This window comes from Phalaenopsis equestris, unplaced genomic scaffold, assembly GCF_001263595.1.
Source record: "Phalaenopsis equestris unplaced genomic scaffold, ASM126359v1 Scaffold000470, whole genome shotgun sequence".
In the NCBI taxonomy this organism is placed as follows: Eukaryota; Viridiplantae; Streptophyta; class Magnoliopsida; order Asparagales; family Orchidaceae; genus Phalaenopsis; species Phalaenopsis equestris.
Window position 1 is genome coordinate 2,224 of NW_018164911.1, and position 11,791 is coordinate 14,014.

The 11,791-nt window shown below is 35.0% G+C and overlaps 1 protein-coding gene across 2 annotated transcripts; it reads right to left on the reverse strand.

Annotated features, from left to right (window-relative positions):
* Positions 1 to 448: 448 nt before the first annotated feature.
* On the reverse strand, positions 449 to 6,138 carry LOC110027971 (class E vacuolar protein-sorting machinery protein HSE1). Of its 2 annotated transcripts, none has more exons than XM_020729639.1 (3): positions 5,919 to 6,138; positions 4,764 to 5,045; positions 449 to 1,471 (listed from the first exon to the last, which is right to left on the reverse strand). In XM_020729639.1, exons 1-3 carry the CDS (start codon positions 6,060 to 6,062, stop codon positions 512 to 514), a joined length of 1,386 nt encoding a protein of 461 aa, XP_020585298.1. In that variant the 5' UTR covers positions 6,063 to 6,138; the 3' UTR covers positions 449 to 511. The 2 variants fall into 2 exon arrangements, with proteins under 2 accessions (XP_020585298.1, XP_020585300.1); XM_020729641.1 differs by having other exon boundaries at positions 4,764 to 5,042; positions 5,919 to 6,136.
* Positions 6,139 to 11,791: the final 5,653 nt, after the last annotated feature.

Genomic DNA, 11,791 nt, shown 5'->3' on the forward strand with positions numbered 1-11,791 from the left:
AATTATAAAATTAAAGTTTTGGCGCTAGATATATGTAAATACATCGAAATTGAGTGGTACGAATGTAAATGCCCCAAAATATATATATATATATACTTTCCTGACCATTTGAGGACTTCCGAACAGAACGTAAAGCTCTCAGGGCTAAGGCCCAAGAAAATATATTCCGCCTCGCAACAAAAAAGCAGCATGGAAAATTAGTAATTTTTCAACGGCCTCCAGACCGGAGTTGCATCCTGAGACTCACATTTCAGCAAATTGGCTCCACAAACTCATGAAAGAAGAAAAACAATACTGAAATATAATAGCATCATTCCTGAAAAATACAGAATCCTACCCGCTCACTGTAAAAATTGTGGCGGAATTCTCAAACATACATCACACAAAGCATTGCAGAAACATTATTAGAATTTACAGAATTACATGGCCTCATATATCATCAAAAAAAGATCATCAGAAATATGTAGTTTTAATGAAGAGGTGTACGAGTTGCCTTTCAAAGACCCATTCTCTAGCCCGACCAAGGACGTCGCATCCCTCCGCTCGCGATGGCATTCAGCCTATCAAGCAGAGCGTTGAGATCAAGAGGCTGACCGCTCTCTCCCATGGCCTGCACTATCCCAATGACTTGATCCCTCGGATAACCCATACTAACAGCCTTCTCAATCATCTCTCCATAAGGATGATTATTAAGGATTTGTGGAGCCGAGAGATTGTTACTTGGTGGATAGTGAGGATGAGGAGCTCTGCTTCCATCAATGACATAAACAGCATTATAACTTGGCATGTTTGATTGCGGCAGCGGAGGCCTGAAGGAAATTTGTGGATTTTGCTGCAAGTTGTGCTGAGATGGAACATGAGGAATGGTGCCACCCGAAGTTCCATAGCTGCTGGTTTGAGGGACTGTGATGTATGGGGCTGGGGGAGCCATGCTGCTGCCTTGGTATGTTTCAGTTTGAATTGTGTTGGTAGGTTGATTGGGAAGATAGCGGGCATAGAGAGATGGATTTTGAGGGCTGGGAGCTTGAGGTTGTGAAGAAGATTGAAGAGGTTGGATTGGGTGCGACCACTGTGGCCGGTATTGAGTAAAAGGTGGTGGTTGAAAGTTCTGGCTCTGAGGTTGGTGGGAGGTGTAATATGAGTTTGGTTGATTCAGAACATAATGATCATGTGGAGGAACAGTAAGAGATGCAGGGGCAGGATGCTGCATGGGTGGCACCTTGCATGCCTGGTTTTGATCGGGAGTGGGAGATGTTTGGTGTGGATGAGTGAGAGCCAATTGCAGGTTTGATGAATCATTTTCGTCCTTATGAGCTTTGATTTCAGGAGCAGCTGTGGTGGGGAACTCGTTGTTTTTTTGGGAGTGGGTTGAATTAGTTGGTTTTTTCTGTGGAAGCTGGAGTTCGGCTAGCTCCATCTGAGTCTCAGAAAGTTCTTGTTTGTCCCTAATTATTTGTACAGATCTGTGGACCTGAATTACAGACAGAAAATTCAAGATTTAGATATTACGCATATAGGAACTTGTCCAAATTGTTTTAGAAAAATGATCCTCGGGTGTAGCTTTCTTTATGGATGGATGTGCATGTGTAGAGAGAGAGAGTTAGCTGACAAAATACTCTAAAAAACATTACACAATCCAATTTGTATGCATTTGCTCAATATAAATGAAAAAAGATAGCTGAAAGACTGGGTATCCGTATCATAAAAGCAAAAATCAACAAATATATGCTATACTATAAGCATTACCACTTGTTAACTTCACACATTTCTCAAATTGGAGCATTATGATGAAAACTGAATCATCAAAACCGTGACCAGCAAGACTGTTAAATTTATTCAGTTGGACTCAATCCCAGTTATAGCATATGCATATTTTAACTATTGCACCCAAGCCAGCATCGCAACGTTTATAAGCCACCCATGGAGAAAATATATTCACCAATATTCCTCCCATTTCCAACAGCGCATGCACTCAATACCAGCAAAAAAATTGCATCTTCTGCATTTTAATAGTTGAGCACACTTTAAAACTGTTAGACCGCCAAGTATGCTATCAATCTCCAGGGAGTAAGAGTTTTTCCATCGTTTACCTCAGGTCATATGAGAAACTATAGTCAATAAGATATTTAACTTCTAGATTCGTGTGCTTCAACGCACAAGAAGCAAAATTTGAACATCATAAATTTATCATATTCACAAGTATATTATTCCTCACATCATCCACAGTAACATAATAATCAATTTAAAAGATAGCTACTCATTAGTAAAATAAGTTTGCCCAATGCAAGGGTTGCAGACTTTCTCTCGTAATTGCATGTCATCGAAGTCACCAGTTTCATATTGATACTAAATGTCCACAATCGCCACTAGTACAATATTTTGCCTTCGTTCTTTAAAACAAGTCTTTTTTTTTTAATATATTCTTGAGGGAGCCCTAGTCCGTATAAAACTAAGTGGTACTTTTCTCTCACACAAAAGGCCTGAAGCATTCCTCCACTTCAACAAACTAACTTGAATTCTAATATTAACATCCCCATCTATATCACCATCGCTCCGAACAATAGATACGGGATATCTAAATCGTTCACACCTTTTAATAATTTAATCACCCAAAGTTACATTTCTTTCACTAGAGCTAATTCTACTAAAATTACATTCCATGTAATCAGTTTTAGCTCTACTCAAATGAAGGCCTTTAGAATCCAATGTAGGCCTCCATAATTCAAGTTTTTCTTGGGTTTTGCTCTCATCTTATCCACGAGTAGGATATCATCAGCAAAAAGCATACACCAAGGTACACCCTCCTGTAAATGTCCAGTAAGACCATCCATAACTAACGTAAAAAGATATGGGCTTAAAGCCGATCCCTAATGTAATCCAACAAAAATAGGAATATATTTGGTCAATCCTCCTTCAGTTTGAACACATGTAACAACTCTAATATACATATATTTAATGACTTGAATATAAGCCATATCAACACCTTTCTTTACAAGGCATATCAACACCTTGAAATCTTATCGTAAGCTTTTTTCTAAATAAAAAAAAATCAAATGTAGATTCTCTTTATTATCTCTGAACTTCTCCACAAAACTCTCAATAAATGTATAGTTTCCATAGTAGACCTACCCGACATAAATCCAAATTGATTATGAGAAATCTTTGTAATACGTCTTATCCTATGTTCAATTACCCTCTCCCATAATTTTAAAGTATGACACATCAACTTAATTCCTACATAATTTGCACAATCATGTGCATCCTCTTTATTCTTAAAAATAATGACCAAAGTACTCTTCCTCCACTCCTCAGGCATCTTTTAGTTTTTAAAATAATATTAAAAAGTTTAGTAAACTAAGAAACTTTTATAAATTTTAAATATTTTCACACTTTAATTGGGATATCATTAGGATCTACTGATTTTTCACCCTTGGTTTTCTTTAAAACCTCATCAATTTTGTTTTTACTAATACGACGGTAAAAATAAAGTACATTATTATCATTATGATATTAAAATCACGAAGGTTGAGATCATATTTTCATAAACTTCATTAAAAAGTTATCAAAATAACTCACCCACCTATGTTGAATATCTTTTTCAAGCACTTTTGTGAATCCGAAAAAAAAGGTGATCCAAAGCAAACTAATGCTAATTTTGTGCTTAAAGATGAAAGTTATTTGTAGTGTGTAAATGAAATTGTCCCCATTACATGGTTAGATATGTTATCTTAATGCAAAATAAAAAAGTAGAGATATATATCATACTTGAAACAAGGGAATAATTTTAATTGCGTCTGAAGATGATGGTAGTTTAATAGTAATGTAAATGAAAACTTTCCTCATTAATAGTTAAATATAACATCTTACTGCAGATATAAGAAATTAGAGATATGAGATATAAAGCATACCAATTGCCTTTAGTCCTTTACTACGACAAATTAAAATTTATCAGTTGCATCATACTATTGCATGAGCGCTTCAAAAAATATGTTAAAATGCATCCCTAGGATATTAAGTTAAGAATATTTACAAAAACAGATGATTGGTACAATGCAATGCCTTGAGCAAGAAAGGTAAACAATTCAAAAATTACAGAACAAACACTAATAAAACTGACAAGAAAGACACAATAACGTAAATGAACACACTTCATGGAACAAATAGAAAGCACAAAAAGAAAAAAATTTGCAAATCTGCATGTCAACAAAACAGCATGTTGTGAATTTTTCTGTCATCTTTAATAGATTAACCAGGTTGTACCTCTGAAGCTATATTATAAAGTTAAATTTACATAAGTAGCATACAATTCTTATGTATTTAGATATCACACTCCTAAACTTTTATATTTACATACATAGCACTTTGGTGCTTTAAACCTATGCATGAAAAGGTGTATTTCACTTTTAAAAACTCGTGATAATGCTATTTATTATATCATTTAAAAATTTGAGTGTTTTTTGTGTGTACGTGAAAGTTTAAATGTGAGATATCTCGTGATAATGCTATTTATTATGTCATTTAAAAATTTGAGTGCTTTTTGTGTGTACGTGAAAGTTTAAATGTGAGATATGTAAATACATAAGAACTGTGTGCTATATATGTAAATGTGCCTATTATAATAAAATTATGTGATTTGCAATAGACCTGTTGAATAAGCACCTAATAAAGAAAGAATTCAATTGGTTGTGAAGTGTATCCACTGATTTGAAGAGGTAAGGAAAGATGCATGGAATGTTTGAACAGATAAATATGCATAAACTTACTTCATAAATATGTTTCTCAAGAGATTTAAGCTTCAAATCTGCTTCACTCTGTTCACGAACCATGTCAGCACGAAATTCACCTATCGATCGTTCAAGCTTGAAGCAATACAACTCCAACTGAGTTAGTCTTCCACTGATTCCTTCAAGATTCCTAGTAAGGTTGTCAGCATATTTTTTCATGCACTTCTCAACAGCAGATATCACGTCTTCTCTTGATATTTCCTCTGGTTGGCCATAAAGATTAGTCAAAGGCCTCCCCACTCTGCTCTCATGAAGGTCCTGCTTAACAATATAAAATATAAAAATGAGCAAAATGATGCTGTGGCAAGGAGACCAGGGTAATCATGTCACAGATGAAAACAACGAAAAATAAAATTCTCTTAGAAGATCAAATTGGAAAATTGTCGAAATACAGTAATAAATTCTCTCTATAAAAGACCTTGTTTACAGCCTTGCTTCCGCTAATTCTGAAGAAGGTGTGGCATTTTAAGTGCTCCGCCAAACAGTCATAATGAGATGTAGGACTGTAGGAGGTAATTAAACGCAGAAGGAAAAAATATTTTTTTTTGTCCCAACGCAGAGTATTTAATGAAGACCGAGGGAAATAAAGTAAACACTATAAATTACCCAAAGCGATACTTTAATTAAAAAAAGATGCTTGAATGCCAATGCTAACTAAAAAAATTCAATTATTATCAGCTAAAAATGGTCTCCAATAGATAAGATTTCTTTCGTCTTCTCCGACTAACAAGTAAAAAAAAATATCACCTTTTAAAAAATGATAGCAGACTCTCTAAAGAATGATGCTTTAAGACTATGGCGAATTTTAACCATCCACCTCTCGGCCTCCATGGACTCCCGAAAACCTGGTTAGCCCCAACCCTCTCCACGTCATAGCCCATCATTCAATAAGCTATTCCACCCCCGAAAGCATCCTCTAGTCTCATGTTTCTGCACCTTTCCATGGAGTAGTTTACAAGCCATGCCATCAATCCAATCCTACAATCAACCCAAGCATACCAACCCCCCCCCAATCATGATTTGAAGCATAGGACAACATTCCCCGACCATATAACAATTTCGTAATCGAAGTATTTACATAAATCCCTTTCATATTTGAACAGAAGAAAATGTTAGATGGATGAGTTTGATCACCTTCGCCAAAGAATCCGACCGCTTCCCATTGAACGACTGATCCATCTGCGGCGTGTACTCGTCGTAAGCACACAATACGTCGTCAGAGCCAAAATCAAAAGATCTCACCGAAGCCGATCGCGTCGCGGACCCACCGGATGCCATCGAGGTACAAAGATATTGCAGGCGATGGAAAATTAGGGCTAGGGTTCCGGATCAAATAAAATGAGTGGCGTAGATGCTGGGACTACGAACACCCTCCCGTCTCCTTCCCCAATGGCAGAAATTAGAGGATCAGGTAGTACCCTTGGCGTTTTGTTGACAAACCGACCTTCTTTCAGCCGTTCGATTGCTTTAACAAGGGGATCACAAAAGCATCGGGGTAATGTGTTGTACGCGTTGGCTTTATTGGTTATCCGGAGACACTGTGGTGTTTGAGAGAAAGATCGGGACGTGTACGGCAGGTAAGCGGTTTAGTTGGGTTTACGGTGGTAAGGAGGTACATTTGAAACGGGAAACGTGATTTCTTCCGTCCATAGTTTATTTGTTAGGTGGCTGGTCGGTGGGGATAAAGATGAAATATTTACACGTGTGACATGTGATATTGAAAAGCTAATGGGGAGGAATTTTTAAGAACTTCTCACAAATTATTACTTGCGCAATAATCACATTACTGTAAAAATTTTATATATTTATATTCTTTTTTAAATCTAGAATAATTAAAGTTTTTCACACAATAATGAAGCCATCAATAATTCATAATTTACTACACTTTTATTTTTTACTTCTTATTGTTATACACGCATTTATAATGTATAAATATAAATCTACAAATCATACTTATGATCATGCTAAAATATTACTGATTGATTTATTAAGAAAAAGTTGATTGTGCGTTTTAGTCGAAAATAAGGTGAAGAATTCAAAAGTAGAAATAAAGCTATTGCAACCTTAGGGTTTTTTCTGATTTTATAGGAGATTTCGTTTGAAATCATCGCCACCCTTCTCCTCCTCTCATGCCCTACATCCTAGTGATGGAGTCGCGACTAGAGGATCTGCAACGCTCTAACCCGGCGAGGGCAATTCTATGGTTATTTCAAGGGATCCTCTTTCTTCCCTTTCTCAAGAAAGTAAATACTTGATAAGTTTCAATGTTTGGATTTCTTGGAGCATGCTAGTTTCCAAGATCCCTACTAGGATTTCTTTATTATTATTATTATTTGTTATTTACTTTTGTGTGAGCCTTGTGAGTGAGACCACCATAGTGAGTGTGTGTGGAGTTCTTGTGTTGTGTGAGTAATGTGCGAGTCTTGTGGAGTCAAGTACAGTAAAGAGACTTCATAGTTTGTTAAGGGAGAAGCTAAGATAAGTCATTTGTATTTTTATTTGAGTTTTACTGTCTTTTTTGAATTTGATTATCAATATAAATTCATGTGTTTTTGTTTATCTCCATGAATTATAAGTAGTTTCTTTGCTTTCTTCTTACTATGAGAAATGATCATATGTAATATACGAATGGTTTGAAGACTTATATTTATTTTTAAAAATTGTGATGGCACTTTCCCCTGAACTTCATTGACTTTGCAATTTGGTCACTTGTGATGTTAACATCTGTTGCAAAACATATTGACTCGGGAGGGCTATGATTTTACTCAACTTGTGAATGCCACGTTGACCTTTAGGATGGGAGTGTGGTATTTTGTTCACTGGTTAGCACAAATATATTGGAAGATATTTTTATTGGTCATTGAAGTTATGTTTCTAGGGTGGCAGACTAGATTTTTATTATTTCGGTTTAGAGTTTGGATCTAAGGGTCCCTAGTAGGTCCTATAGATAGGGAACGGTGGGTAATCTAGAAGTGAGATATAAGAATCTACCCAGTACTACTACACTAACTGGAACAAACTTTAGGCTAGTCGGCGTTCTTTTCAAGCAGCGGGAAGGGGTAAAGAATAATTATTCTCTTATTTGTCGTAAAACCATATTTGATTTTTAAACATTCAAATTTTATACTGATTATCATCTCTTTGCAAAAGGAACAATCTTTTTATAGCATTTAAAACATTCTTTTATATATTATTAATTTGCATTTACTTTCTGCTTAGAATCAAATCCTGCATAAATTTAGTTTTTGTCTTTCTAAAAATTTTGACATTCATCTTCTTTAAGTTGTGTTTGCAGTTTGTAATAGAAACTTTACTAAGTCATTATAAGAAAATACTGCTTTCCTAGGGATCAATATTGGGGTTTTTAAGAAAAACTCTATATTACTTGAAACGATACATATACTTGTGTAGTACCCCTTGTGTGAAAGCTCATCTCTTACTTTCTAAATCAATTTATTTGTTCACACTAACTTCTAAATATAATTCATGCCAAGTTTTGGCAAACTTTTGGAACATAAAAATCTGCATAATTGTGGGTCGGGTCACTAACCTTAGCCCAAATCAAACCAAATGGACCTAAACTTGTTTATCACCCCAATTTAATTCATGTACACATGGAAATGCACAATTGGTGACCTGGTGAACCCTCGGGCATGGTCAAATTGGCAAAGTTCAATTTGAACTTGAGATTTAATGAAATTGGGTTGGATTTGGATTTAGAATGTTGTGTGTATTCGAAGAGAATTTGATGTGGATTGGTAAAATTTGGCCATGAGGCTTGGAATTTGGTGGGATGCTGAATTTGATTTAGAATTTTGTATAGGATTAAAGGTAAAGTGGTGTGAATTGGAACTCGGGGTCCATGAGAATTGGATTTGAGGTCTTGGCTTGATTTTGGATTGAAGATGGTGGATTCTTGTATAGTTTGGAGTGGTGAGGCGGTGTTGTAGTTCAAGGTAAATGTCCAAAGCATAAAGAGTCTCCCCAATGCCTCATATTCCCCCAAGCACTTATTTTGGAGCCTCCACATGTTAGTCTCAACTTTTTAAGGGCTGGAGGTTTATGAACTTCCATGTGAGGTTCCAAAAGGGTCAAGCAATATTGTGAACTTGAAAGGAGGGAAGTTGTGAGGTGTGTGTGTGGAGTGGAATGCCCAAGCCACCAAGAGTCAACAGGGTATCCCTAAAGCCTCATAATTCTATGGGAACTCATCCTTGAGTCTTCACTTGCTAGTCCTAACCTTCCAAGTGTTGGAAGTTTATAACCACCCATGTGGCGCTCCAAGAAGAGTTAAGAATTGGTTTGAAATTCTGAAAGGGGTGGGTCTCGTCACATGTCCTCTTGGATAATCAAAGAAAATGTCATATGGCTAGATCCTAAGTACTAAGAGGAAGACTAGACCTCATAAAAAATGAGGTCAACGGACCAATGAAAAAAAAATTACCATACTTTTTCTGGTAAGCTTTATGAGATTTTCGCTTAGCATCCTGACTCAACAATAATAGTTGCTTTGTTTCTTCTTGTAGGTTGGTTCCTTTGCTGAGTACTTTTTCAAAAGTCTTAATAATGAACCCCTTTAGATATAAAGTTTTTGACCTACAGATGTTCTTTAGGAGCATTTCTATAACATGTTGTTCTTGAACCGAAGCTCACACTTTAGGCTTAAAATTCTTCACCTTCAGATGTAATCAACCAAAAGTTTCATCAAATTTTTGTTTTTTAATCACTAAATCATCAACATGATATGCAATTGAGCTCTAGCAAACCATAAATAATCATTCAAGCTCAAAGAAATTCTTGACAGATCCATTAGGTACTTTTGTGCCAATCGAACGCTACCCATAAAAGCTATTGACAAAAAAATGGAAGAGCAAGGCATCACTTCCCCCTACATTACAACAACTTGTACGAAAGTGAGTCAAGTGTACACTTGAATTGTTGGTTCCATCGAACACCTTAAAGGTTAATAAAACAAAACCTTTCATATATTGTACAACATCAAATTCCTTATAATAAAATCTTCTCATGAGTATAGAAGAAATACCTTGAGCCTAAGGTAAAGCATCATTTACTTCTTATTCAATTGATGACTTTAGGTCTTCCCGTAGATTGAGTGGTAATTCTACCCATTTCTTGGAGGCATCATCCTCAACTGTCATCATTTTTGGGCTTTCAACTAAATGTACAGCTTCATGTTTCTCCTCTTTTGTGTGCATCTATGCAATATTTTGATTTTGGAATTAAGGGGCTAAAAACAATATTTTTTTCATCTTTTTTAATATTTCTATTTTTTTTTATTCTATCTTAACTGATTAAGCACATGTTGAGCTCTATTTGGTGTGGTACATTCCTCAACAATAACATTCTAAGAATTATTATCATCTTGATGTTCCCTTACAGATAGCCTAGTTTTGATGCCATGATGGTAAAATATTTCTTGATGTGATTTCTTTCTCTTCTCTTCTGGGTTTCTTGATTTTGTCTTCCAATTCACTTATTAATTCATATATTGGTCTACCTCTAACATGTTTTAGATTAATTGAGATATATTGAGACTTTTGGTTAGTACTGGCTTCATACTCTTCATGACTTTCATAATCTGAATCTGAAAAAAAAACATTGTTTTTGTTAACATTTCGTTCTTCAATTTCAATGTCTTTCAAAATAGACTAAGCTATCAGATCTATTATGTTCTGAATCTATGGCACCTTCTCTAAGTTAGATGAAAAAATAGAGCAATGAGGACTTTACTCTCATCATCTATTTCGGAAGGTGATATGATTCCGACTGAATATAGTTGTGTAAAATTTATAAAATTGACACTTAAGGTTGGGCTTATATGCAAGTATATGTATCATTATCAAGTAATATAAGACTTTCTATTTACGTCTCAAATATTGATCTCGCGATGAATGTTTAAATTTGAAATGATAAATTAATTAGGAAATTCACAGAAATCAAACGAAATTACTGTCACTAATTTTGAATGTGTAAGATGCTAATAAAATTAAATTATTAACTACTAGCAAAACTTAAATGCAGAGTTTAAAAATAGTAACTACTAAACTATGTTTATGTGATAAAGTTTTCTAATATGAAAACGCATCTTTCCCACTACAATGAGCTTTTTGGTGAAATGAGATGAGATAAATGGTTTTAAATTTGTATTTTGTCAAATATGAGCAATTTTAATTCTCTACTCTGATTCAGTATTATAGAAAATAATTGGATAATCTTAGGTTTAATCCCTAAATTTGTAGCTAAGCTAGGAGGATACTGGCTCCCATTCCAGAGCTCTCACTTTCCTTCCCCTGAAGGCTAACTTTCGCTTTAGTTTTTAAAAAATAAAATCGAATTGGAGATTTTTAGTCTGTCACCCGAGAAATCTCCAATTCTACACCAAACAAATTATATTTCTCTATTAATTTACACTTAATTCCATGAACGAAATACTCCTTCATGGACTTAAATGTGATTCTCACTCTATTGTAGAACTCATGCTTCTTTTCCTAGATCATATGTTACACAAAATATTTTAACAATTCAATTGGCCAGATTGAAAAGTAAACTAAGAGTGGAGTTGAAAAACCATCACAAGTTTTTTTAAATTTTATCATTGGCACATCCAAATTATCTGTTCATTTCACCATATCTCAGAGTAGTGAGAAAGATAAAGGAAACTACTCAGACTTCATGAGAAAGATATAACAAAACACAAATTTCATATATAAAATAAATTTCATACAACAATAATAAATAAACAACACTTATCTGAAACTCTTTCTCAAAGCAAATCCCTTATAGCCTCTCTTAGGAAATGTAGGAAAAAGAAATCTCTCACTTCTCTTCCTCTCCAACACTTCTTAGAGAAGAATTCTCACTTAAACTCACCATAACAACTCAAAACTATATATACAATAACTAACTAATGGCGTGGGATGTAGGTGTGCGAAGAGGAAAACTGAGTGAGTGGAAGAATGTGAAATGGGGCGAGGGGAAATGGTGCG

Coding starts and splice junctions, on each gene's coding strand:
- LOC110027971 (XM_020729639.1), bottom strand. CDS start 6,062: ATGGCATCCGGTGGGTCCGCGACGCGATCGGCTTCGGTGAGATCTTTT. Junction 5,046..5,918: donor GGTCGGATTCTTTGGCGAAG/GTGATCAAACTC, acceptor TATATTGTTAAG/CAGGACCTTCATGAGAGCAG. Junction 1,472..4,763: donor TTGAGAAACATATTTATGAA/GTAAGTTTATGC, acceptor TCTGTAATTCAG/GTCCACAGATCTGTACAAAT.